We start from the raw sequence: 27,507 nt of genomic DNA on the forward strand, positions 1-27,507 counted from the left end.
TCAGAAAAGGAATTATAAAAAGAACACCATTCGCACTAAATATGTACCTATGTGTTAAAATGTTTTCTTTAATGAAAATATAAAAACCGATTGTAATCAAATTATTTAATATCTTACAATGTACAATACATATTTTTAAAGTCTTAGAACTATCAAGTCTTTATTTACGTGCACATGTACATAATGAAATGCCGGACCAACAACAATAAGTTTGAAAATACATAATTATTTGCACTTTGTAACATCTAAAGGAAATTAATGTATTAAAATTAACATTATATTACAACTAATGAGACTAGGAATATCACAACTGATTTCGGAAAGGTAAATTTAGCGTGTGTTCCTTCTCTATCCCTTTTAATACGGAAGAGTGAGACCAGAGTTCTTTGAGCACAAACTACGCCTACCTTCCGGATGTACCTATAGATTAAGGACTGAAGGAACATTCTTAATATCCTATATTCCTGATATTTTTTGTAATATTGCGGTCTCAATTCTATATAGTCAGCAGCTCATGAGGCCACTGCAGAGAACTTTTTTATTCTCAAAACATAGTTATCCATTATTCACGTTCTCTTCTGAAGGATTTTAAGAATATTCGCATATAGTTGAATACACAAGGTGTGCGTCGAGTTACAAAATTAACTTTGTGCGAACGATTTTAAAGAAGACGTATAATATTCGATGTTAAAGAATTAACAACACTTGATTTTTACATTAAATCCTAAAACCCGTGAGCGAACTTGTCGTTGAGAACTTTCTTTACTTATTTTAACATTCATTATTTTTACAATCATACCTAAAAATCGTACCAAAGTTTAGTCAGAGTCTGCTAAATACACGAGTCATTTAAATAATGTATAATAAGGTCTATAGATTTATTAGGTAGACAAGTATTTTAATATTGTTGTACAAGTAGTATCGTACTCACAAAATGTTAATTCAAAATAAGTTAGTTCACATTTTTTATAAGCGTTATATGGTAGTATTTTTATTCGTTATTGCACTTTTGGTAAAGTCACGAGGCACAACAATTTCGGTATATATCCTATTGTACAATTTCCATTTACCTAGTCATAAAGAAAAACAACTATTAAATTGTTTATTGCGCGCTGGTCACAATTTCACAACACTTTATTGCCAAAAATATAAAAACATAATAAAATACATTTTACTTCACCAGAAACGATATTTATACAACGGCTTAAAATATTTAGAAAATACCTACGCCTGTTCTACTATTTCTACTAATCTTTGTCAATGTGGCAACACTATTGAACTGTCAAAATTGTCAGTGTCAACAAGGGTCTGGTGTGGTGTTACAGGTCTGCATATATATTCTAATCTAAACGGAATCAGAATAAGGGTCCCCCCACATCTAGCGTCGCCTCGGGCCAACTGTATGGAAAAAGACGACGCGGCGTCAGGCTTTGCCCATACAGTTGGCCCGACGCGCCGCTCGCGAGACGCTAGTGTGGGGGGGACCCTAAATTAAAATTATCAACCTTGCTCCTGGACCACGAATCCAGGTCATGAAATCATGATGAGTCTTGTCTCTATTACAATTGACATTGGAGATATGAAACAGTTTTAAAAATTGTAAACATTGAAATCTCGAGTTTAACGCAGGTAAAGTATTGCTCCTGTTTTAAACCTAAAGCTACTTACAAATATTCAACTATGTCGCATTTTATCGAGATGTTAGGGCAGCTGACGCCGTAGGTGAGATTGAGGCCATGTGGTTGACTTTTATGTCGTTCCGTGAGTAGTTTGTGGAAGATGGGTAAGATCGCGCACTCGAATAGTTCGGACTCTGAGCTTGCTGTGTACATCTTTCGTTGGTCGGCGGAGTCCTGGCGTTTAGAGTCGCTGCGGCCGTACGTTGCGGATTTGCGGTCTTCGCGTTTGTTAGGGGAACCTGGAAAATTACAGGTTTTTTTAAATAATCCCGGGCTCTCTCACAACAAAACTCTTAGGCTCCCCACAGACAGTCTTAAAAAAAACTTGTATGCAATCTGACAGTTCAAACTGACACTGACAAGACACTGACAGATCTGAACTGTCAGATTGCATACAAGTTTTTTTTAAGATTATGAATTTTTAAGACTGTCTGTGGGGAGCCTTAAACACAAACTTTTTGTTCCTAATTGCGTTAAACTGTACGACTGGCTCTTATTTATATTGCGCACTAAGTGTAGGTGGGCATTTTCCAAATTAAATCCAGAATATCGAATTTCACCAGATCTGGACATTTTTCTTCTCAGAATCACGAGCTGATTCAATCCCGATGATAAAAAAATGTGTCCCAAATTTTCCATACAAAATTCTAGTTTCCAATAGGTACGTCACGCTCGCTAGTTCATATTAAAATCGTGACGTAAAAGGAAAAAAAATAGGACACATTTTTTTATCGTCGGGATCGAATCAGCTCGTGAATCTGAGAAGAATGATCCCAAACACGTCCAGATTTGGTGAATTTCGATATTCGGGATTTAATTTGGAAAACGCCCAGCACGGGAAGCATGGTCGCGCGATAGACGATAAAATATCAGGCCGTCCCTACCGCACTTACAAATAGTGCGATAGGGACGGCCTGATATTTTATCGTCTATCGCGCGACCATGCTTCCCGTGCAGGTATCAATTTTCTGGCCCAGTATATCAGCAGTACCTAAGGCCTGTCGTAAGTTGATTTATTCTTAGGGCGCGTTTTCTGTTCTTACGGCAGCCAGACTACTCAGAATAGACCTAGGCTATCCCAAACATCCTTCACCCATGTTAAAGGCTACACCTCATAGTATTTTTTGACGCTTGACATATAAACAATACAACAAAATATGAATTGACACGACATTAGATCTGCTGTTATGATGGTCTAGCGGTCAATAGCGTCCTTGCATGCGGCCCGTCTATCTTACTACCGCGCACACGTCAATATACCTGTCAGCCTTATTTTGTACCTGATTTATGCCTCGACGCGACGTTAGGACTGCTCTTATGATGATCCGGCCTCGGCGCATGAGCCTGCGTCAACCTAGGCGAATCTCCAACTCCCTTCGCCCGTTTCAACGGCTCAGCCTCATGACGTAACCTCTTCGCTGGCGAGTCTTGAGATTTTGTAACCCGTATCGTGTCCGGATCTGGTCTCCAGTCATTCTCCTGGAATTCAAATAAGTTTTATTGCAAAAATATCATTTTTGGCAGAAGCTTTTATCGTCGACTGTACCTTTCTTTCAACAAGTCATCTACTGCTCTCCGAGACGTTTCTAAAAACCCCTTTCTTTTCATAACAGAGTTCCTATTACCACCTTTCTGCTCCATCATCAGATCAGCTCCATGATATTGAGATACCATTATATTGCATTGTCACGTGATTTACATATGCGTGCAAAATTTTAGCTCAATCGGAATCCGGGAATCAGGTCAAATTTAGCTTCTACGTTTTGATCCAAACTAACATACTAACAAGGCAAGTTAAATAAATGTTTGTAATAAAAAAATACTTATGTTAGTAGTCTCGAAAAAATACTTGATAAGATGGCAATTCGGTGACGACTACGAGCCGGAAACGCAGCAAGACAGACAATAAGATCTGGTTGAAATGGTGGGAGCTGATGGATGAGAGCGGCGCAGACCGATCGTTGTGTAGATCCTTGGGAGCAAAGACATTTAAAACTCCGTATGGACAAAAAAAGAAGTGGAAGCATGGCCACACGTTGGACAGACGAATATAACGTCTGTGACAAAGACCACATTGCAGGCCAGCATGCACCGGGCCCAGGATCGAGTGGCGTGGAGACAACTGGTGAAGATTGTCCACATTCGTCACGTCCCTCAGCCATGAGGATACGACAAAGAAGAAAATGGACAAAAAACGTGCTCGGAACCATCAAAAGAAATCTACGGTCGCTTAGATGGCGATCTTTGGTTCATTCTCGGCTAGGTAGCGATGGATACTTGGATTATGGGCCAAATTGTCAAAACTGAGGTTCAGAAGTTTTAAGCCTGTGTCGAGAGATGGCAGTCTACGCACTGTGATCCATTTTGCTTACGACGAGTATTCTTTCTTATAGCTCGATCGAACTTATGTCTTTGTTGTAGCAGTGAATGTCCTTTCTTTGGGATTACAATTGTGAAATACTATGAATGTGATTACCTGTTGTTGGGATTACCTGTTGTTCAGGGAGAGGTTTTCTTGGTATGTCGTCGTGTCTTCGATGTGTTTCTTTTTCTGGCCTATCTTGCTTTTCTTCTTGATAACTTCTTACCTGGAAATAATGTATGAAATGTCATTTGATATTTGCCAGTAAAACATCATAGGAAACCGGACTAACCCTTAAGTACGAGCTGATACGATCGTGAGGGTTTTAACATTTAAATGTCAATTTTAACACGTCATTAAAATTTGAAATTAAGTTAGCAAAGCAAAGCAAAGCAAAGTTAGCAAGTTTCTCGTTTTGAAGGGCTAATTTATTTATTTTATTTTCTATCTTGGGATTAGTTGTCAAAGGGAATGATGATGAGGATGATGTAAATGTGGCGACATTTATAACTAAATACTACAACTAATAAGACTATTTTTACTCCACTAACGATAAGACTTGTTTTTAGCAGTCTATCGAATCTATTCAACTTTTTTTATACTACGTCGGTGGCAAACAAGTATACGGTCCGCCTGATGGAAAGCGGTCAGCGTAACTTTTGACGCCTGCAACTCAGAGAAGTGTCACATGCGCGTTGCCAACCCATTAGAAATTATTTCCTGTGTTAAGTACACAGAAAAAGGAGTGTACAAGTTCCAAGGAGGGTTCGGGTTGCCGACTACTCAAAGGACAATAGACGGAACAAAAGTTCCGTAGGTCCTTCCGTCACCAGCATACTGCACCCTCGTTGAGCTCTGGCAGCCTTACTCACCAGCAGGGACACAACACTATGAGTAGGGTCTAGTGTAATTTGGCTGCGGTCTTCTGTAAGGCGGAGGTACTTCCCCAGTTGGGCTCTGCTTTGAATTTTGTCTTTACAGTAAGCTCAATTTAAAGATTCGTCGTATAATTACTTACTTGAGCTGAAGATTGCCTTCGTTTACTTTGAGTCTGAAGCGGGGGTGTACTCACTGGCTGTGGGAACTCTGACCCTCGGCGCTGCAAGAAATGAAAGAGTCTGTTCATCATAAATGTAATAGTCATTGTGTGTCTTTGCAAGACTCTTGAAGAGTCTTCTGAAGGTTGTCTAACACGATCTTGAAAATGTTTATCGTGCGTTAATCGAAACAGTAAGAACAGGCCCCGTAGCCGAATGGCATTTCTCCGACGCCAAACGAAAGCGATACGCCGCTGGCTCTGTCGCGCCATCGAAAGCGTTTCGTGAGCGATTGTGCCATTCGGCTAGCCACCCAGTTGCTTCATAATGATATCTATGCCTAATGATATTTGGCTCCTTTCTATACCTCCTTTTATATACCATCTTCAATTCAAAATCATGTAAAATAAATACCTTTGCTAATCGGTCAGTCATTCTGAGAGTTTCCGCTTCCCGATAGCCTTCAGGTGTACTACCTCTCGTGGTACCTGCTGAAAAATATGAAAAAGTTTCTTATGTAATGTCTTAGTCAAGTCTATCTTTCCATGAAACCAATCATATGCTTGAATTTCTTACCATAATTTATGGAAGCATTGGAAGCTCTTCTTTCTAAACTTCTGCTATCGACCTCCCTGAAAAGAAAATGGTATACAATACACCAGTAATTTGATAAGATACTATTTTTTAGCCAAATCGAACAGCCGCTACTGCAATACACTAATTTGATAAGAATATGTTGCCAAAGAACCGCGCTGCTGATGCTGTGTTACAGCCCCAATTTTTAGGTTTTTCTTGTTAAATCTCGTTAAGTCAAATTAGTTCCAATATCCGCTTTGACATTCCATAAAATTGTGTGTGCTTGTGTTGCATTTAATGAGCGGTTCATTCGTTCAATCATTGTTCCTATTTATTATAATCTTGTACTTACTTTGTTTTTTAGCCAAAGCGACATCACGTCAGCCCTCGCCGACGCCGAGTTCAAGGAGATCTGCCTCCACTCTATCCGCCCAACGATATTTAGGATGGCCAGTGGGACAGCATCCAGTTGGACGACCCAAATAGCTCGATCCTCACCCATCCTTATTTTCTGAATTCAAAGAGTAATCTTCAATGTTCTTACCTATGATGATGAGGCGAAGACTGCTGCCGGCTTTTCTCTGACACACTTCTCTGCATCGGAGAATGATGGTGGCCGGTTTCAGTCTTCCCTGGTGGTGACTTTTGACACGTGTATTGAAACGTGTTCGTGTCCCACAAGTCGCTTTGTACCACTATGAATTCTTTCTTTCTCCTTTCGGAGTCTCTTCTTTGACCTGTGGTAAGACAATTAAAATGAAATAGGTAATTGTTTACATTATTAAATTCGTGTGCTTCAGCCTTATACATGCAAGCTTCCATCTTATTTATCACATGTCTGGATATCTAAGCGTCGGAGAAGTTTCTATTATAAACCTTTCTATTTTTTCTATTATTCTAGCTTAAAATCATTACTACCTTCAGAATCAAAGTAGTCTTCATTTTGGAAATTAGTCGATTCCGTTGTAGGTATATCCCCATCTAAAAAATTTTCTATAGCATTAGTTTCTGTAGAAGACGAGTTTTGAATTGTTTACTTACAAGCTTTCTTTCTTTCCGCTGTGGAGTAATCTGCGTCTATATCTAGTATATCTTCAGGTTCTTGTTTAGGCTTAGGAGGCACTGGTGGATCTCTTTCTTGCCCTGAAATTAAGTCATAGTACATACACTGAAGAGAATGTGTAGTAGAAATCATCAACTAACATCACAACACTTTCTTCTAAGTATCCTCACAGGATAGCGAAATTCTTAAGTTACTTTCTAAATTCTCTTAAATTCGATCTCTTTTGAACCCCGACATTGATCGAGGATAACCGTTTTGTAAAACTCTTGATTCTTGTCTTATCCATATATGTATCTCCAGAGACAACTACGTATAGACAGATAGAGTCTAAGAAAAAAACGGACCTCTGAATCATTAAATGTACGGTCGCCTAGATGGCGCTACACCTTTGGTTGCTTTGGTTGGCGCTAATATTAATATTTGACAATTTTAACATATATCAAGTTAATAATATGGGCCGAATGAGGTTTTAAGCCTGTGTCAAGGGTAATACTCTAAATACTCGATATATTTCTATTTAGATGGTTCTTATCCACATTTTTTTTCTCTTTGTCAACTTACCTATAACCTTCCTCTCCATGCCAGGCGGGGGCTCCAGATCATCCTGGTCCACTGACACGTGCATCAGGTCTGTGAGGAGAGCTCCACTCACGCTGGACATGCGTCTGTGCCCTCGCGGCTTGTCTCGGGGAGGCGTCTTGGGCTCGGGGGTTTTCATTTGCTTCTTTTGAAGTTCTGGTGTCTGTGGATATTTGGGATAGTGAGAAACGAAAAAGTGGTAAAATCTGAGACTGACTTTGAGTATCGTTGTCGACAAATTTTCCCGTAAATTGTGAATCAATTTGCTTAATTTAGATATTTGTGAAGTTTTCTGGCAAGATGAAAAAATATCACTTAAAGGATAAAATTTAGACATAGGTACATTTATAGGAATCACTTGTTAGAGTGGCGTTATGCAGAAGCAACAAAGTTGTACCTTTTGATTTTTTTTTGTTGAATAATGTATAGGTATATTTATTAGGTACCTTTTGATGGAAGCTTGTTTAGTTGTCTGTGGCAAAATAGTAAGTCACCAAAAAGTATTAGCCTAATCTTGGTTTTTTCCTTGAGCATTTTGACTTCAAATAATAATGTTCTTTAGTGACATTCACAGTCACAATTATAAAAGTGGCAAGAAGTTCTTACCTTATTAATCTTCGGTGTAGCAGCCTTAGTATACATAGGCTCCTGAACCTTAGCAGGCACGGACTTGGCAGTGGGCGTATCACTTGGTTTAAGAGCTGGGACTGTCTTGGCTTCAGCTCGCACGGGTTCTTGCTTGAGTGAGGACTTGGGGGCGGGTTCGGAGGGCTCCTGTGGGCATGCTCATGCTTTAGGGGTTTTAAAGCTATGGTTCGCGGAAAGTCTGAGAACGGAATAAGAGTCAAAAGTTTTGGGAACTTTTGGGAATTCGGGAGGTTCTTCGTTAGGCGGGTTTTCGGGGAAAGCTGTTTTTATTTAAAAACTTCACATGGAAGGAGGAAGAAGTCCGCCAACTGTTTCTTTGTTTGTGCAATAAAGTTTAAATAAATAAATAAGTAAGGAAATTTATTTTTCGGACAGTAAACGTTACCAAATGTTCGGTAGGTATATTCGATAGCGAATTTTACATGAATGACGCGAAATTGCAGAAATTCCAGAGTTCTAGAGTAGGTACATGGTACATGTCGCTTTAACAAAATTTCCTGTTTTAAGTAATCATAAAATTACAATGAGAAGAGGGTTGCAGGTAGCAAAAATGATAGGTTAAATTGGTTAAGTCCAGATAATTAAGTTACTCAATACTCAAGTTGCAGGATTGTTATGATTCATCTGGTCAATTTGGATAAAAAACGGTTTGAAAACATGCCAATTTTGCACCATCCCAATATTCCCAATAGCAAATATTTCAAGAAAGCTTTGGGAGCTGCTTTCTCTCACCATTCGAACCTCGGCCGACCACCCATAAGGCAGCTTGGCGAGCTGGTCCTTCTCCGGAACAGCCTTGGATGACGGTGGGCTGGTGTAGTCTAAATGGTTCTTGAATGAGACGTTCTTCGTCTGCTCCTTCCTTGGCTCTTTAGGCGTTTCTTTGAGGATTTCTTTGACGGGCTCTGGAGGGGCTGATGGTTTCGTTCTGCAATTGTGAGAATAGCAACAAAAGTGTATTATAGTAAATAGAGAAGATATTTAAGGTTTAATTTTTTAATATCCTGTTCCAAGAATTTGGAGAGCTCAAACAATGTTCCAAGAAGAAAGGTTTTTTTTTTTGAATCGCCGTTTAAAGAGTATTAATATCTTACATCCTTCCATCAATATAAGTAGTTATTCCTGAAATACCATTATGTCATTTTGTCTTTTCCCGCGCTTTTTAATGAGGATTAATGAACGAAAAAGATTTTTATAAGAAATAGTGGTTCTGCTAAAGAAGTAGTTTTCTTAAGTGGCTCAAAACTCACTTTTCGTTGACTTGATTCTGTAGATTGATGTATTCTGCCTCTGCCCCTGCTGATGCACTGAGGCTGCATACCGATGTTATATCACTAGTTTCTGCAAAAAGAGATAATTATTAGGTCCATTGACTTTATTTTACCATAGCATCTTCAAGGAAAAGATCCAGTCTCAGGAAGACATTATAAATTCATACTTAACTCGATATTGAAAATGTTTTGCCATACCCCAATCCATTAATTGGTATGGCAACTGTGTCAAGGCAAATACTGGACATGCTTAGTTTGCTTTAACTTGTTTTTATTGGCAACTAGCTTTTGCCCGCGACTTCGCTCGCGTTAGAAAGAGACAAAAAGTAGCCTATGTCACTCTCCATCCCTTCAACTATCTCCACTTACAAAATCACGTCAATTCGTCGCTCCGTTTTGCCGTGAAAGACGAACAAACAGACATACACACTTTCCCATTGATTTGATTTGATTATAATTCAAGCAAGACTTTGCGGGGGCAAGTTAGCGCAATTTGAATCTAAATAGCTATTAATTTTTGATCCGTATTGAGTTTTGTGGTGTTTACCTGGATGGCTAATATTTTCCTTAGGCAGTGGCAGTTTGGTTGTCATTGCTGCGGGTGACCTTGAGTCTTTGGTTGTGGACGATTCGGAGCCAGCATCGCTGCCCAACTTGCTAAGTAGCATCTGTAAAAGAAATGTTATTTAATGTAGGTATTTGGAATTTATTTGCTCAAAGAGATTGTAACCTTTTTGGGCTTTTTGTATGCCCGCCAAGTTTAGCCTAATTGCACTCATAGTTTAAGCGTCGCTAACAGGATTCGACTGGGTATCCGGAACTGTCAGATAAGTATCCTAGCTCAAATATTTTTTAATACCACGTCGGTGGCAAACAGGCATGCATACGGTCCGCCTTATGGAAAGCGGTCACCGTAACCTATGAAGGCTTGCAACTCAAGAGGTGTCACATGCGCTTTACCAACCTATTAGAAACTTGTACCCTCCTTTTTTCAAGAACACCCCATACTGTAATTCATCGGGAATACCTCGGAAGGGTGGCATCCGCGGGAGAAAATTCCCCTGAAACCGCACGGCGCGCGAACATTTTAGGTTGCAAGGTGTGTGGATGAGCGCCCTGTCGATGGCAAGCGGAGTGTTACCTGTAATTCGTTCTCTTTAGCCTGCAGCGTCCTCCTATACCGGTTGTTGTACTGTCGGAGCTCCTTCAACTTGCGCTCGAGTTCCGGCCCCGGGCTCCGGCACTCGTGCGTCGACGCCGGCCGGAGCGTGGCCCGGATCCGGGACTGCGCCGTGCCCGGCTGCCCGTTACGCCGGAGCTCTAATAGCTGAAACGAAATGTGAAAAATGTAGGTGCAATATTTTTTTATGATTGAAGGCAGCAGACAGTTTGCTTGATGGTTAGCGATCCGGCATTTCCGGCTGTTTCTACATGTTTTATCAACTGTCCATGCAATTTATTTTGTTGGCGCAGTCAGTAGGATCAGAAACGATGTCTTCATCAGGATCTCTTTAGTTTGTTTGTCGATTGATTCTGCTGTAGTTAAAGTGCTTCTGTTTATATTGTAAGTAAAAATAAATTCTGTATTGATGTGTTGACATTTGTGGTTTGTGTGGTCTTTCTCATGTTGAGTTTTAGTGTTTCTTACCTTAGGAACAAATACGAGACATAGAGTTGCCGTTGTACAAAAGATAATAAATATAGCGATTAGGACGAATAAAGCGTCTTTGTGGTCTGCCAAAACCTGAAATAGAAATAAAAACATTGTAATCATTATCTAAAAACTTAACATATTCTAAAGACAGAAAATAGAAAAATTAAGCGGTGAACAGGGATTTCAATCAAAAATCTCTCAAAAAGTAAGAGCGAATCGTATTACATGAAAGTCATGTGACAAGAAAGGTATTGCGAATGAATGTAGAAGGGATAAACGGGAGAGGAAAGCCGAGGAAAAAATTGAAAGACTGTGTGAAAGATGATATGAAACGAAAGCAAGTGAATGATGAGATGACAGATGATAGAGGCATGAAAGAGAAAGATAGAACTTACATACTGCGCCGACCCCAAATAAATGGGATAAGGGCAAGTGGATGAATGAATCTCTCAAATATCTTAGAATGTTTAAAGATATTTTTAAATTCAAATTGAAAGAAACTGACCAATGCAAGGGGGGCTCCAGTAATGCACACGATCAGCACGTTGTAGACGGACAAGCCGATGTGTTTGGAGTCGTTGAGCGCCGGTATGGACACGTGCCGCGTCTCCCAAGCCAGAAAAGCACCGAACACCTAAAGAGAAATAGTTGTATTGAAAATATAATGATGGGACTATATTATCGCTTTTTTTAAAAGGCAATGATTTTTCATAATCTCACTTTGGAATTTCTGTCAAACAGAGAAACGACTTCACAAAGATTTTTCGCAATTTCATTTTCTTATAAAGCTAAAGACTAATCCTGTTTCTGCATAATCTCAGAGTTAATTTAAAAGTTTACTAGCAAATTGAAAGGCCTGTAAACGAAAAGAAAAGTCTTACCAATAAAAGCCCCTTGTAAGCATAGATGACTCCAATAAAGATGTTCATCTGCTCCGACTGGCAATATTCATTCTCCTGCACTATCTCAATATCCTCACTCGTAGGGTGTGGCTGAAACAACAACAAAGTTCATATAAAAACGTCAAAGAATTTTTTATTACACAGAGTTGAAATAATTTGTCAGTGCATGTCTCAGATCATCATTATCGTCATCATATGTCATCATCATCATTGACTTATTTGAACCCACTTGGGTAAAAAATTATTGATACAGCAAGTCTATAAGATGAAAGTCACGCCAATTGGCTGACACGGAAAAAATCATGAATTATCAATTCGAAGAATTAGAATCAGTGGAAGGCTCCAAGGCGTCCCGCTGTAGCCAACCATTAGAGGTCACTGAACAGTCACTATGAGATGCGATGAGATATTATCTCCAACTGAAAGTATGACTTTGTAAACTCACTAGCTATTTGCAATGTCCTGACGGCAATTGCTTACCAGCTGGCACTATCTATCCATTTGCTTATTACCATAAAATAATGCTTACCACAGGATCCATCCGCTTGGTAGCCCGGTAGAACGGATCGGAGACCTGCCATGTTATCATGATGGCGAAATCTACGCACAGAAGCACGCCCACAACCATGAAGAGCTGGTAGTCCTTGATCACCTGGAGACATTGAGAATAAAGGTGATTATTGCAATGGACGACATCCGGAAAATTGCGGGTCACAACTGGTTGAGACTAGCTCAGGAGTCTCAGGACCAGGACAAGTTGCGTACTAGACGAGAGGCCTGTGCTCTTCAGTAAGCGATAAAAGGCCGAGGATGGAGGAAAGGAGGAGGAAAGGATGAGGATGATGATTGCAACGACTTAAGTATTGGTTGAAATAGGCAATTCGAATACCTCAACAGAGCTGATCTGCGAAATAATACAAATAATGAGCCCAGGTCATTTTAGATTCCATTAACCCTCATATAGTCCTTACACCCTGGCGGGTGCTGCCTCTGCGTGTGTCCCATGATACGAGCAAGGGCAACATCCGCTCGGTGTACCCCTTACATTTCATTAAAGTGTCAAAAGGCCCTCTACGCGTTAGCTTCGGCCCCGCGCACGCCAAAGGTCCGGAACAACATTGTTCCGTGATGGGAAAGACATACAAATAATGATACATGGTCAATTTAAGAACGTGATTGGCTAGGACCATCTGTAAAAGAACGACTATTATATTTACAAGCTCTTCCGTCGCTTTTGACTTTTGCGTTTGTTCATGTACCTACACGAAACCCACTTACACAATATCTAATGAAAATGATTGAAGCTATTACTCTTCGTGTCTGGGTGACTTATGTAATACAAGTAAATACTAAATAGAATTCTTGCTCTCTGATGGTCGAACTTGCTATAAATTTCATAATATGTCAAGTTTCCCTATAAAGTAAAGTATACGACCCTGTGGGACAATCGCTTGAATCAATGTGTCCGTAAGAACGGAGTAACGGTCTGACAATGGTTGGCAATCTAATTGCCTTGACGTACCTTCTTATTGAGCTTGACATCCGTGAAGATGGAGTGCACTCTCCAGGTTTTCGAGAACATGGCACCGAAGGCCAAACTGAAGCCGGCCATAAGTAACCACGCCCTTGCCGTGCAGATGTAGGGGAACGCCGCTGTGAGAGAGATAATGGTTAACGAGGGAAAGAGAAAGAAAAAGGAAGGCTTTCTGGCAACTTGTGCTGTAGATCTCGAAACAATTTGAAACTAAACTAGCCTAAAGGTGCAGTTTAACGTTTTTCTCTTAAGATTGCAAATGTATAGAGCGAGAAGTTAGTTAGGAAACTAAAATACTAAAGGGCCACAGGTTTTTAATCTGCTTATAAATAATCGTAACTAAGTAATAAAAGGCATTGTATATTGCCCGTCGCCTTGTAACAAATGTCTACATAATTCCAGGTTATGTGTTTTTTATTAATGTCTATTTTAAAAAGTACACCACAAAGGTGGACAAATCAAATATTTATTTAGGTAATTACTAACAGAAATCTCTAATTGATTATACAGTATCGTTAAACCAATAAGGTTTTTCTCGACCACATTCCAGTGTGAACAAAACAATCATATATGACATCATATAATACATATCCAGACGTTTCGTTTTAGAAAATGGCGACACCAAGGCTTTAAAATCATCACCAGTTTTCTAAATATTTCAGATACTCCAACACAAGATATATTTTTTCGCATCCAGAAGCCTTCCTTTAATAAAAGATATTGTACTTTACAATTCACATTCAAGGGCTACCATCATTACCATTGTTATTCCACTCCAAAACTATGGTCATTATCATTACAATTAATTCAATTCAAAGTTGGTCATCGTTCCTCAAAAAACAATCCCAACATGCTCAATAGTGTTCATGAGCAAAGAACGTGTTAAATCAGGATAGTTGCTCAAGAGTAGGGTACTTATGTCTTGATGTACGTATGCAAAGAAGAAAAATGCTTTGAATAAGAACATTGAAGCAAAAACATGACAGTAAAAACAAGCTCTAGTCCAGGATATTCCAAACTGTGGCATAACCCCGAGATGTTGAGAAAGGTTTTGCCAAGTGACATTGTCATTTTTTACCTTTCTTTATTTGCATGAAAAAAGGGACTACTTAAGTATAAACGAGATTGGAAACCCCTGGACTAGTCCATAAAGCTACAGTTACAACAGATCACATACCACCGACACAAGCTTCGCAGTAAAGGAAAATGAAACCAAAACTTGGAAACATGCTGACGACTCGTCGACCTAGAAAAACGACCTAGGTCTTTCTCAGAATGAAAATTCTAGTCTAATAGTCGGGGGTTAGAGTTCCCAAAATTTGGTTAACGGCATCCACATCGCCAGGGTCGAAGCTCAAGCGGAGGGTGGGAGCAAGCGGCGTTACCTCCACGCGGTGGTTCCTGAGAAAGACCTAAGAATCAATGAAGGTGATGAGATCAGATGATATAGCTCGGGTGTCACATGCCCGACAGTGCTTAGCTTATTTAATTTACCGTTTCAGTCCTGCTTTGTTTGACAGCTCAAAGCTCTCAGCAGTCTAAGCTTTAAAGATAAACATGATTGAATTGTGGAAATTTGAAAGATGATCAGTGATTACCTTTTGTCCGAAAAGTTGAAGAGAAGATACAGATATTAATGACACAGCGATAGACAGAGAGGTGTTTGGAGAAGGGCATACCTATGCTGCTGAGGCTGGAGTCGAGACCGAGGAAGATGACGCTGAGATAAGTCAACATGCAGCCAATGATGATGAGGTTGTTGAGGTGAGGTGAGGACATCTTGATGTATCTGGAAGAATAATGATGTTTATTTGTAGGGGTGAAGTTGGAGTGAAGTAGACACACTCACACAGCAAAGACTTTGCATACATTGTAAAGTATTTCGGCTAAGATCAGACGAAGTGGTGGTGGCATTGTAAAGTATTTCGGCTAAGATCGGACGAAGTGATCAGAAGAACCTGCTAAGGAATGGAACATGCTCCCCTCATCTGTATTCCCGGGCGAATACAATCTGGGTGAATTCAAGTCAAGAGTGAATAGGCTGTTACTGAACCAGTGAGCTACAACCTCGGCCTTGTCGTCACTTTCCATCAGGTGCGACTAAGGTCAATCACTGGCCAGTTTATAATTAAAAAAAAAAAAAAAAAAAAAAAAAAAAAAAAAAGTAATTCCCCTTCAACAGTGTTGAATGTACTGAATACTATGTACTTACTGAATACTCGATGATTTTCGAAGCCAACTTCTGTCTAACATTTTTTTGTAGATTTAAGAAAATACTTGCCTCTGGTTCCTGTAATGTATGTTCATGGCCAAGAAACCGATGGCCAGGATAATACCGATGACAGAACAGGAGACCAGGAATGAGTAGATGGTGATGTTGACTTGCGTATGTTCGATGAGAAGTAGCGTGCGGTCTTTTGGAGGGTTCCTAAAACATTTCCATTTAAGATAAGGAACTTTTTGAAAGAGAATAAGTACAGGCAAAGTATCTTCTTAGGATAGCAAGATCTATGACAGTAAACCCTCTGATCTTACAGTTCATTTTTATTTTGGGAGGTTAAGGAAACTTGCTCCGCGCAGTTACCCTTTCTCAGTTCGTCTTTGACGCTGATTGAGATAAAGGCATGGATTTAAAGAACGTTCAGTCCCAACACTTTTTAACTCGGGAATGTTGATAATCTTGAATACTTACTTCCCGAACCATTTGAACATTTGCCCATTGGTAAGGTCCAGGTGGTCTCGCTCCGCGCAATATTCCCCGACCTTCACTTCTCCAACCTCGTCCCCTTGGAACTGCTTCAGCAGGATGGAGGCTTTCCGCTCGTTGTTGTGGAAGCGGACTGGGCCCTGGAATTAGGGAAATATTGATGAAGTATCTAATATTTTATGAGTCCAATCAGCAAAAGGGGTAATTTCAAAAACACAATACTAGCGTTCAGATCCTCAGCTCAACAGTGTGCGCCGATAATTTTTTTGTTAATTCAAAAAATTACTTCAGCTACCTTATAAATTGTTCTTAAGAAACTTTGGTAAGCTAACGTCAAGTACAAACCCAAAGCATCACGTATTGTACTAAGTAATTTAAATTTTTGGTTACCATTGGCATATGGCAAAAATTGGTTCTATGTCTCATGTTTTCCTTAAGTTTGCTTTTCTTGCAAGAAACTTCTTTTTTGCCAAAACAGCTTTACGTGTGTGTAAAAGTTACATACCCCTCTTCGTCACCTTCATTTAAAATGCAGTTCCATGGATACATTTTTGCATAATTATCTAGTAAACAAAGTAGTTATTCTTCTCAAACTTACTGTAACTCCCTCAAACGTGACGTTGCTAAGGGCGTCCAGGAACAACTGTTCCCACTCCTTATCCCGATACCTGAAGTCCAAGACCGTCTTCTCTTTATACCGTAGTTTCACCCGCTGTGCCACTGTCTGTATCGCCAACGCCATCGCCCAGATTCCTGTCAAAGAAATGTGTAACTGGTTGAAATTTACTAGACCCTACTCATAGTGTTGTGTTCCTGCCGGTGAGCAAGACTGCCAGAGCTCAACGAGGGTGCGGTGTGCTGGTGACGAAAGGATCTACGGAACTAATTTGTTCCGTCTATTTAATTCAATTCAATTCAAAATATCTTTATTCATGTAGGCCTAGTTACAAGCTCTTATGAATAGTTCATTACATATATATTATGATCTTAATCTAACCTAATTATCAGAGCAATTTATTGTTGTAAATTATTGTTCATAATAATATTGAGTCTATAATATACAATTTCATATAAAAATAATCGTTAAACAAAAAATATATAATTAGGTATATGTATATATAAAAATACATGTCTAGAATATTTCTAGGAAAAATCCAATGTCCAAAAAAATACAATATTAATTTCATCAACAATAATAATAATAAAAAACGTAAAAATAAGAAACCATTTCGAATAACAATTAATCCCACGTTGTTTTATCATTCATGTAGTCTTGTGTTGTATAATAAGCTTTGGAAATGAGTACACGCTTTACATGATTCTTAAATTTATTAATTGACAAGTCAGTAATATGATTCGGAAGTTTATTATAAAATCGAACACAATTACCCATGAATGATTTTTTAATTTTACAGAGCCGTGTGAAGGGCACCGCGAGTTTATGTTTATTTCTAGTATTTATATTATGTACATCACAGTTTTTCTTAAAATTACAAATGTTTTTATGTACATACATAATATTCTCATAAATATATTGACAATGCACTGTCATTATATTAATGTCCTTAAATTTATCTCTAAGTGAGTCTCTATGGTTCATTTTATATATTGCTCGAATAGCCCTCTTCTGCAGAATAAATATGGTATTTATCTCTGAAGCACTGCCCCAAAGTAAAATACCATATGACATAATGCTGTGAAAGTAACTAAAATAAACTAATCGAGCTGTTTTCACGTCTGTTAACTGACGGATCTTGCTCACTGCAAAAGCTGCAGAACTAAGTCTATTCGAGAGGTTAACAATATGGGGACCCCACTGAAGTTTAGAATCTAAAGTTATACCAAGAAAAACTGTACTATCTACCAGTTTGTCCTTTGAGTCGTCGGCAACCCGAACCCTCCTTGGAACTTGTACACTCCTTTGTGCTGTGTCCTTAACACAGCAATAGGGAGTGTACAAGTTTCTAATGGGTTGGCAACGCGCATGTGACACTCCTTGAATTACAGGCGTCCATAGGTTACGGTGACCGCTTTCCATCAGGCGCACCGTATGCTTGTTTGCCACCGACATAATATAAAAAGAATTGATTGATGTGCTGAATTTTTTGTAACCTCAAGAGTCTGCGATGTTATGAAAATTGCATACGAGTTCGCTCGCATGTAATGTGAATGGGCTTTAACAGCAATTTAGATAATTTACTGTGTCAACTCTTTGGGTAGGTATGGGTAGAATTTTTCGCGTCATCCTGAAGACGTGTACGGACTAAGGGGTGTAATGATACCTACTTACCATCGTAAGTGTACCCGTGGAATCTGGAATATTCAGCGCCTCTTCTCCTATCGTATTCGACTTGGTACTCTTTAGGGCTCTGAAATCAAAAACAAAAGAAGGATCAGGATTTTTAATCATTTTAGTTCAGCAAAAGAGTCTACTGAACATTGGTCGCTCTTAAGAAAAGACGAATATTAGATGGGTTTCTTCGCGTCTTCAACAAATCGGGAAGGTATACCGAGGTCCGAGTGTATGAGGTGAGGTCTTACTATGCCAGAGACAGTCATCTGCCCAGTAGTGGACAGCGGCAGCAGATCCGTGAGAATAGCAGTGTCCAGGGCTGTAGTGAGGTCTCTTTTGGAGCAAGGTGAGTGACGTTTCCACCATTTCGGGGTGTAGGTACCGAGCAGAAGCCAGGTATATGCGCGCCCGTACATCTCGAGTCTGGAAAACAAATTAATTAAATAAAGTTAATTATAAGCACTGGCTGGACGTCGTGGCAGCGGACATGCAAGAGAACAATCTCACACCTAAGGATGCCAAAGACCTGGCAATCGACAAAATTGGAGAAGACAAACACATGACCAGGAAAGTATTCAAAGTGGAAAAGACGGACCCTGGCGCTAGGCCGGGAAAACGCTAGGTTGATGAATAAGATTGCCAATTTCCATAGAAGTAAGATCCGAGGTTCACATTGGCCAAAACCATTGTGATATTTTTAAAGAAGTTTTTTCGTAAATATTATCTACGCTTAGAGAGAATTCCGAAAATCTAGTGATTGTCAAGTATAGGTATTGGAGAGCAGATACCAAAATCCCCAAGTGAGCCCTGATGGAATTCTACTTGGAAGATGATTAGGCTCTGTTTTTGGTGGCTTAATAGGCCAGTGTGAAACCAGTAAAAATCGTTGGGAGTCCAACGGTTAAAGATTGAATCTAGCTTAAAGCAAGTCAGCTGATTGTCGAATTTGTTCATCAAACCGTACCAAAACTGGATTTATCCCAAGATCTTCTAGGGAGTTAATGAGTTCTGAAGAGTATTCTAAGAGTTTTCTTGTATTCAACTTACTTGTAAGCTTCACAAAATATCTCCATAGCCCAGGTCTCGTTAAAGTTACCCAGGATGATCCGAATATCCTTCTCCTTCAGTTTGGCGAGTGCTGACTTGACTTCGGACGCGAAACTCTGCTGCTCCAGAATCTCGATCTCGTGGTTGTCCAGGTCCGAGATTAGGTCGTTGTGTGCCTGGAGACAAAGTGTAAATTTCTCAAGTCTCTAGTGTAAATTTTAGTCGTGTAAAGTTGAAGACACATATGAGAAATATGAATGAATGTGGAGAGAATTTTTTCATTCCTCATGAATTACTAACTAACGATAGATGGTGTTAATCTTATATGAGGTGGTTTGATGGTTGTTCAAATGAAAGACTTTCCGGTATTCTTGACTAAAATGTTGACCAAAGCATAAACATTGATAACATCGGGAACTGTTTAGGACGCTTTTGAATTTATTTTTCAAGGTTGAGTTGGAGATCTGAAGGTATTATGAGCTATTATCCCAACTGCCAAGGAAGTCACTGGTTAGTTCTGGAGAATACCATTTTAAAACTTCATTACTTCCTTAAACATTTATACAGGCTGACAAAATAATCTGAACCAAAACCTACCAGCGCATATCTCGGTTCGTTCTGGTAGATAGTCCCGACCCTAGTCCAGTTGAAGTGCTGCAGGAGTCTGATACGGGGCATATTGAAGGCATTCTCTGAGGGTACGATTCTGAAGAAGTTGGGGAAAGCTTCTCGAGTGAACATTGGGTGTGTATCTGCGTATGAAAGCTGAAAAGAAAGAATGAGATTCAGATAGGTATGTATAATACCGATAGGGATATCGTCTCGCTCGAATCTAGAGCAGAGCCCAACTGGGGAAGTACCTCCACCTTACAGAAGACCGCAGCCAAATAGCACTAGACCCTACTCATAGTGTTGTGTTCCTGCCGGTGAGTAGGTAAGGCTGCCAGAGCTCAACGAGGGTGCGGGGTGCTGACGACGGGAGGACTTACGGAACTAATTTGTTCCGTCTATTGTCCTTTGAGTCGTCGGCAACCCAAACCCTCCTTTGAACTTGTACCAGGGGCGGCTCACTCCGCGATCCTTTCACCGCGCTACAAGTACATGCCGGCGGCCGCGAGTTCGCTTCATACGACCTTCGCGCGGCGCAATAGAATTCAATGTCGTCTGCACGCGTGCGGTCCGTTTGTTAATGTAGGTAAGAATTTAGAATGGCGGCGTTTTGTGAACATCAAAGGGTGAGCCTTCTGTACTTGTACTATTATATATTCTTTGTTTCTCCTTTTTGCTGTGTAATACCACTTAACACAGGGCAAGTTTCAATGGGGTGGCAACGCGCATGTGACACTCTTTGAGTTGCAGGCGTCCATAGGTTACGGTACCGCTTTCCATCAGGCGGGCCGTATGCCTGTTTGCCACCGACGTAGTATAAAAAAAAAAATGCTGGTGGAAGCTATAGTCTATATCTTTAGGTAATAAATGAAAACATTACATGACCGAAGAAGATTACAGACGGGTCGCTTAGGGTCACATGCACCACCGAAAAGGGAGGGTTAACCTCGGGTTAAACATTTTATATGGAATTTGACAGTTGTTGACAGCCCACTAACCTCGAGTTCAGCGGGTGTGCCCTGGCATATCCCCTTGGTTTAGTATTTGGTCGCCTAAGGCCCACTTGCACCAATCACTTAACTCAGGGGCAGTGGGCAGTGGGCCAACTGTCAAAATCCATATAAAATGGTGAGTTAACCCTCGGGTTAACTCTCCATGTCATTGGTGCAATTGACCCTAAATGGGCTAAACTACATATGTAAGTAACTACTTACTTACCCAAAAATGTTTTTTTTTTTTTTTTTTTAATGTGATAGGAGGCAAACGAGCAGACAGGTCGCCTGATACAAATTATTTGTTTACCTATACGTTTTTTTAAGTACCTAAATATACAGACTCGTTAGTGCAAACCGCGCACTTTTTCTCACGCGGCATTTTGGTTCGCTATGCCCGCTATGTTCGCTAATATGTGCACATTTTTTCACCTTATTGCTACGAGTTAAGGTGAAGAAATGTACAGATATTAATGAACTCGAGTGTACTGTGGGTAAATAAAACCATATACCTGCATCAGATGCTATCATGCTAATACAGGGTGTAAACCTAATACGGGCGAACCTCTTAAGTGCGTTTTATTTATTTATTTATTTTATTATGAAACAAACAGTCATCCAATGAAATAAGGTCACAACATGTTTTCTTAATTTTAGACTTACAGTTTCCAATATTGGTTTTCACATTATCCGATCCGATATCGGATGTCGGACCGATATCCCATACATTACAGCCGCCATCTTGGATTTTTTCTATTGAAATCCTTCCGACATCCGATATCGGATCGGATAGTGTGAAAACGGTCTCACGGTGGTGAGTATAGGACATAAAAACCGGCCAAGAGCGTGTCGGGCCACGCTCAGTGTAGGGTTCCGTAGTTTTCCGTATTTTTCTCAAAAACTACTGAACTTATCAAGTTCAAAATAATTTTCCTAGAAAGTCTTTATAAAGTTCTATTTTTGTGATTTTTTTCATATTTTTGAAACATACGGTTCAAAAGTTAGAGGGGGGGGACACACTTTTTTTCCTTTAGGAGTGATTATTTCCGAAAATACTAATATTATCAAAAAACCATCTTAGTAAACCCTTATTCATTTTTAAATACCTATCCAACGATATATCACACGTTGAGGTTGGAATGAAAAAAAATATCAGCCCCCACTTTACATGTAGGGGGGGTACCCTAATAAAACATTTTTTTCCAGTTTTTATTTTTGCACTTTGTCGGCGTGATTGAAATACATATTGGTACCAAATTTCAGCTTTCTAGTGCTAACGGTTTCTGAGATTATCCGCGGACGGACGGACGGACGGACAGACAGACATGGCGAAACTATAAGGGTTCCTAGTTGACTACGGAACCCTAAAAATGGAATTAGATAACTTTTACTTAAAATTGAAATATTTTTTTTTATCCATACAAATTAATTCGGCCCGCAACGTAATGCAAATACACTCGCGTTTAACGCTCGTTGACAGTTGTCATTGATTGTCATCGCAACCACGTTTACAGTAAATTGCTGCTGGGAAATTTTTCAAAAATTCATTATGGGGTGGAAATTAAGAGTAACTCTAAAACACCTCTTAATTAATGATAACACTATTGAATTATATGCCTGGTTTCATTTATCGCCCTTATTAGGTTTACGCGCTGTATTGTGGAGTTATACCTGTGTAAGGTGCCAATGCTTGGACGCCTTAGCTATGGGGTCCGTGACGTGGGTACAGGCGGCTCCGAACAGCATCAACTTGTGCGGGCCAGAGTGCATCATATCGAAGAATGACTTTACTCCGACCGCGGCGTTGCACTGGAGGAAAAACGTTATGTTTAGATGAATCTTTTTCAACTTATTTTATAGAAATAAATATAAAAAGGAAAAAGACATAATTAGTAAAGAGGCGAACTTATCCCTTACTGAGATGTCTTCAGGCTAACATTTGAGCAGTTGAGAGAGAACGATTTATTTATTTATAATTTTTTAACCTGCAAGACAACTCGCGCGATAAATGATAAAAACATCTGGCCGTCCCTATCGCACTTACAAATATATACTGCGATGGGGAAAGCATGATGTATTATCATTTATCGCGCGACCATGCTTGCCTGCCTGCATAATATTACGAGTATCTTCGTAAAAAAATCCTGCTCTCTCGTTTTTTCGAGCTTAATATAGTGCAAATCCTAAAAAAAAAATCTTCAAAAACACTTTGCGTACCACGACAAATTTGTAATAAAATAAAATAGTGATGCGGCTAATGACTTATTTATAAAACGATATCGATAAACTTAGTTTGCGTAATAAAAATAGTTATTTGTTATACAAGGGGGCAAAGTTGTATTTTAACGCCGAGTGTGGAATTGAAAAACGAGCAAGTGAAAGGATTCTATAGTTGAACCACGAGCGAAGCGAGTGGTTCGAGAATAGAATCCTGAACTTGCGAGTTTTTTAACACACGAGAAGTAAAATACATTTGCACCCGAGTGTAACACAAAACTTTTCCCCTCACTATAACGAGGAAACTACAACGCAAAAAATGCGTTTATCACTGCTTCCAGTAGTTCCACAGGTGGTAAATCATCTTTATTACTGGATTCGTCTACTTTTATCAATTTTAAAGCAGTTAATTTGACTTTATTCAAGGTCAAATTACTTTACCCACTAGTGGATAAAATGCGTTTTTACCCGCTGGTATTAAAGGACAAAACACGTGTTTCCGAGCTAGTGAGGGGAAAACACATTTGTTTGTGTGATTCTAAAATATGATGATATTGACTACAAATTTGTAAAATAAAAAAATAACAGACTGAATTTGTAAAATTTAAAAAAGCGTTAAGTATTTTGCTTTGAACACTAGCCTCAGTTTCATTCTATCTTGTGATTCTACCACTTAATATGCAGCCGATAGTTCCGCAGCACACTGTCGTTTCACTCACGATATCTAGCCAGATTCAAGCGTGATGGGCACCTTTGCAGTATTGATGTACTCACCTCGGTATCATTCCACCACATATGCAGGCGATAGTTCCGCAGCACACTGTCGTGTTCGTTCACGTGGTCTAAGGCCAGCTTCACACTCGGCATCACACCTCGCCCTACAGTAAAGTTCACGAAACAATTAGTACCATGTGAGAATAGTGATGTGCCGACGGAAAAAAAAACATATTACGGGACCAATGAATTCGCAAAAACCATTTGGTCGTTTCATACATTCCGACTGTCATGATATTGCCGCTCCTGTCTACGGAACAGCCAATTTTTTTTTCGAGATTTCAGCATTGGTCTCATAATAAAAGTTGTTCATGATGACCTCATAACATAAGTTACTGTACTAACTGAGCAAAGATTTGAATGGTCCTTTTTATTTCATCCTGTAATTTTGCTGTATTTTTGTGAAACTTTCATGAAATTACTTCAGTAAACACTTATTCATTTTTAAATACCTATCTGATTCAACAATTATATCACAATGTTAGGTTTGAAATGAAAAAAAAAAACACGTCTTCATTGGGCACCCTAATAAAAACATCTTTTTCCAATTTTTATTTTACCACTTTGTCGGCGTGATTGATTCATCTTGGTCCCAAATTTCAGCTTTCTAGTGCCATCAACTTTCTAGGTCACTGAGATTTATCTGCGGACGGACGGATGGATAGACAGACGAACATGGCGAATATGTAGATTTCCTAGACTACGGAATTCTAAAAAGTCAGCACTGGGCATATCGATACTACTTATTATAGTTTATTTTCACAATGGAAGAATTATAGGAGTGATAACATAACATTCTCCAACAAGTTTGGATAAATTAACTAAATTATGCAAAACATAATAAAACCTAAATGTATCAATTTCTATATGCCTGATCCGTATCAACCACTGAATACTTTATTAGATATACGTATTTATAATTCAAGCGGCAATACGTTTTGCTGTTTTATTCCAGTTCTGTTCGTTTCAGTTCTTGCATCGCTAAAATCGATTTAGAGAATAGAGAATTTATGTGCATACCACATACAACACATATGTATTACATACATAAATAAATAAATATTGGGGACACCTTACACAGATCAACTTAGCCCCAAACTTAGCAACGCTTGTATTATGGGTGCTAAGCGACGATATATATACTTAAATAGATAAATACATACTTAATATACATAGAAAACATCCATGACTCAGGAACAAATATCTGTGCTCATCACACAAATAAATGCCTCTATCGGGATTCGAACCTAGGACCGCGGCTTAGCAGGCAGGGTCACTACCGACTGAGCCAGACCAGTCGTCAAACCCTGATTTGACATTTCAACTATGTACTTAATTAAATTATTTATGCTTGATTGTACTTGCAATTCATTATTCATTAAAGTAATATTTGTTATTTATTAACTCGCTTATTTTGCCTTGCATCTGTTAAAACACGAATGTTAATAGTTATTTGTTATACCTGTGTGGTGACGGGTTAAGGTGGGTGTCAGAAGGCGACTGTGGGATATCGGTTAAATTGTGGCGTAGGCGAGAGGCTGGCAACCTGTCACTGCAATGTCACAGTTTCGTTTTCTTTCAACCCTTATTTGCCAAGAGTGGCACTGAAGCTTTAGTAGTTTCATGTGTTCTGCCTACCCCTTTATGGGATACAGGCGTGATATTATGTATGTATGTTATGTATGTATTTGTTATACAAGGGGGCAAAGTTGTATTTTAACGCCGAGTGTGGAATTGAAAAATGAGCAAGTGAAAGGATTCTATAGTTGAACCACGAGCGAAGCGAGTGGTTCGAGAATAGAATCCTGAACTTGCGAGTTTTTTAACACACGAGAAGTAAAATACATTTGCACCCGAGTGTAACACAAAACTTTTCCCCTCACTATAGCAAGGAAACAACAACGCAAAAAATGCGTTTATCACTGCTTCCAGTAGTTCCACGGGTGGTAAATCATCTTTATTACTGGATTCACCTACTTTTATCAATTTTAAAGCAGTTAATTTGACTTTATTCAAGGTCAAATTACTTTACCCACTAGTGGATAAAATGCGTTTTTACCCGCTGGTATTAAAGGACAAAACACGTGTTTCCGAGCTAGTGAGGGGAAAAGTACATAAAGGGGATACCTAATTATATACCTTTCTATAATTTTATTTTAATTCCGATAACTTTAATAACACATGATTAAAAAGTGTGACGCAAATCATTTGTTTAATCGATATCGATAAAATTCCATTTGTCGAAAAAATCGATGTTGAATAGTAAAAGCATTCGAATAGGTAACTTCATTGGAGAAATTAATTCCTAAATTTTATTGAACAGAATAAATAAAGCACGGAGGTTTTATGAAATTAGATAGGTATGGCAAAGCTGCATGATACGGCCTGCATGAGACGGACTACCTAACCATGATTCGCGTCAAAAAGCTGCGAAAACTTGAGGAAAATTATGGTAAAAAAGAAATATTTCGTAGTGGGCATCGAGTATGCCATTTTGCTTTATAGCAATTTATAAATCTTCGTCCAATTATTTTAAAAAGTTTAAAGAATAACCGAGGACATCTCAAACCCGGGAGGAGTAGAAAAAGCGGGGGAAGGTTTTTTTCCTCCAGCAATGGGACATTAGAGGCTCTCAATAGATATAACACTTAAAAAAGTTACTGTGATTTAGTCACGGACTATAATCAAACAGTTAGGTACCTATAAATAGGTATTTTTGATGAGCTCTAGCGTCTTTAAAAATAAGAATACCAAAAAATCAAAACGGTCCTACACAGATAAAAAAAATAATAATCTGTGTTGAAAAAAATCATTGCTCTATCTTCAAAATCCAGGTAGGAAATAGTCGAGAGCGTTTGTACGGAGAATTGACCCCTCCTGTATCGTCTTAAGGGTGAGTTGTGTGAGATTTTGTAGGTGAGTTTTTCGACAACTTGTCAAGATGTCAGGACGTCAACCTTACCAGTATGCGAGTTTTCGACGCCCTTGCCGAAGGGAAAGAAGCCGGCGATGTAGACATCCGTCCTTCGGTTCAGGATGGCGTCCAGGTTAGGCTTCTGAGCACCCACCAGCGCCAGGAAAAGCCATATCGCTGCGAAACCAATTATCATTAGAGATGATGATACGGAAGAACAGACAAACGCACTATACGTTGTGATCCTATAAAGGTTTCGATTTTTTTGTGTTGAGGAACCCTAAATAGTAGGACGGAAATAGGAAATTCGAAGGGAGTATTTTAAATACACTTGTTACTAATATCCTCTTCGCACGTGAATCGTACGACGTTTGCCAGGACGAAACGTCAGAGCGCCATCTGTGCTGAAAAACGTCGTACAGTACACGTGCGAAAAGAAAATTCGTAACGAGTGTCGATATAAAACATGACCGAAGGGAGACGTATGTTTGAACAGCACGTTAAGTTGAAATAAATATTTTGATATTTCTTTTCCTATTAGGGACATAAAATTATCTTACAATAAAACTAATTATTAAATCTAAAATTAAACTTAAAATAAAATAAAATAAAAATTAAATTAACCTAAATAAAACTAAAGTTAAACTAA

General features: G+C 39.1%; 1 protein-coding gene across 1 annotated transcript; it reads right to left on the bottom strand.

Moving 5' to 3' along the window:
- Nucleotides 1–90: 90 nt before the first annotated feature.
- Nucleotides 91–27,030, bottom strand: LOC125237568 (gamma-aminobutyric acid type B receptor subunit 2). Its single transcript, XM_048144695.1, has 30 exons — nt 26,907–27,030; nt 23,945–24,048; nt 22,625–22,762; nt 19,950–20,117; nt 19,353–19,528; nt 18,554–18,728; nt 18,303–18,381; nt 16,611–16,765; nt 15,998–16,152; nt 15,587–15,733; nt 14,985–15,094; nt 13,294–13,424; nt 12,301–12,423; nt 11,751–11,861; nt 11,375–11,503; nt 10,864–10,959; nt 10,357–10,542; nt 9,763–9,883; nt 9,195–9,285; nt 8,677–8,872; nt 7,903–8,070; nt 7,279–7,459; nt 6,696–6,797; nt 6,199–6,391; nt 5,655–5,710; nt 5,493–5,569; nt 5,060–5,140; nt 4,172–4,267; nt 2,960–3,158; nt 91–1,918 (listed from the first exon to the last, which is right to left on the bottom strand). Exons 2-30 carry the CDS (start codon nt 24,035–24,037, stop codon nt 1,665–1,667), a joined length of 3,987 nt encoding a protein of 1,328 aa, XP_048000652.1. The 5' UTR covers nt 24,038–24,048; nt 26,907–27,030; the 3' UTR covers nt 91–1,664.
- Nucleotides 27,031–27,507: the final 477 nt, after the last annotated feature.

Source organism: Leguminivora glycinivorella, chromosome 21 (assembly GCF_023078275.1).
Source record: "Leguminivora glycinivorella isolate SPB_JAAS2020 chromosome 21, LegGlyc_1.1, whole genome shotgun sequence".
Classification (NCBI taxonomy): domain Eukaryota; kingdom Metazoa; phylum Arthropoda; class Insecta; order Lepidoptera; family Tortricidae; genus Leguminivora; species Leguminivora glycinivorella.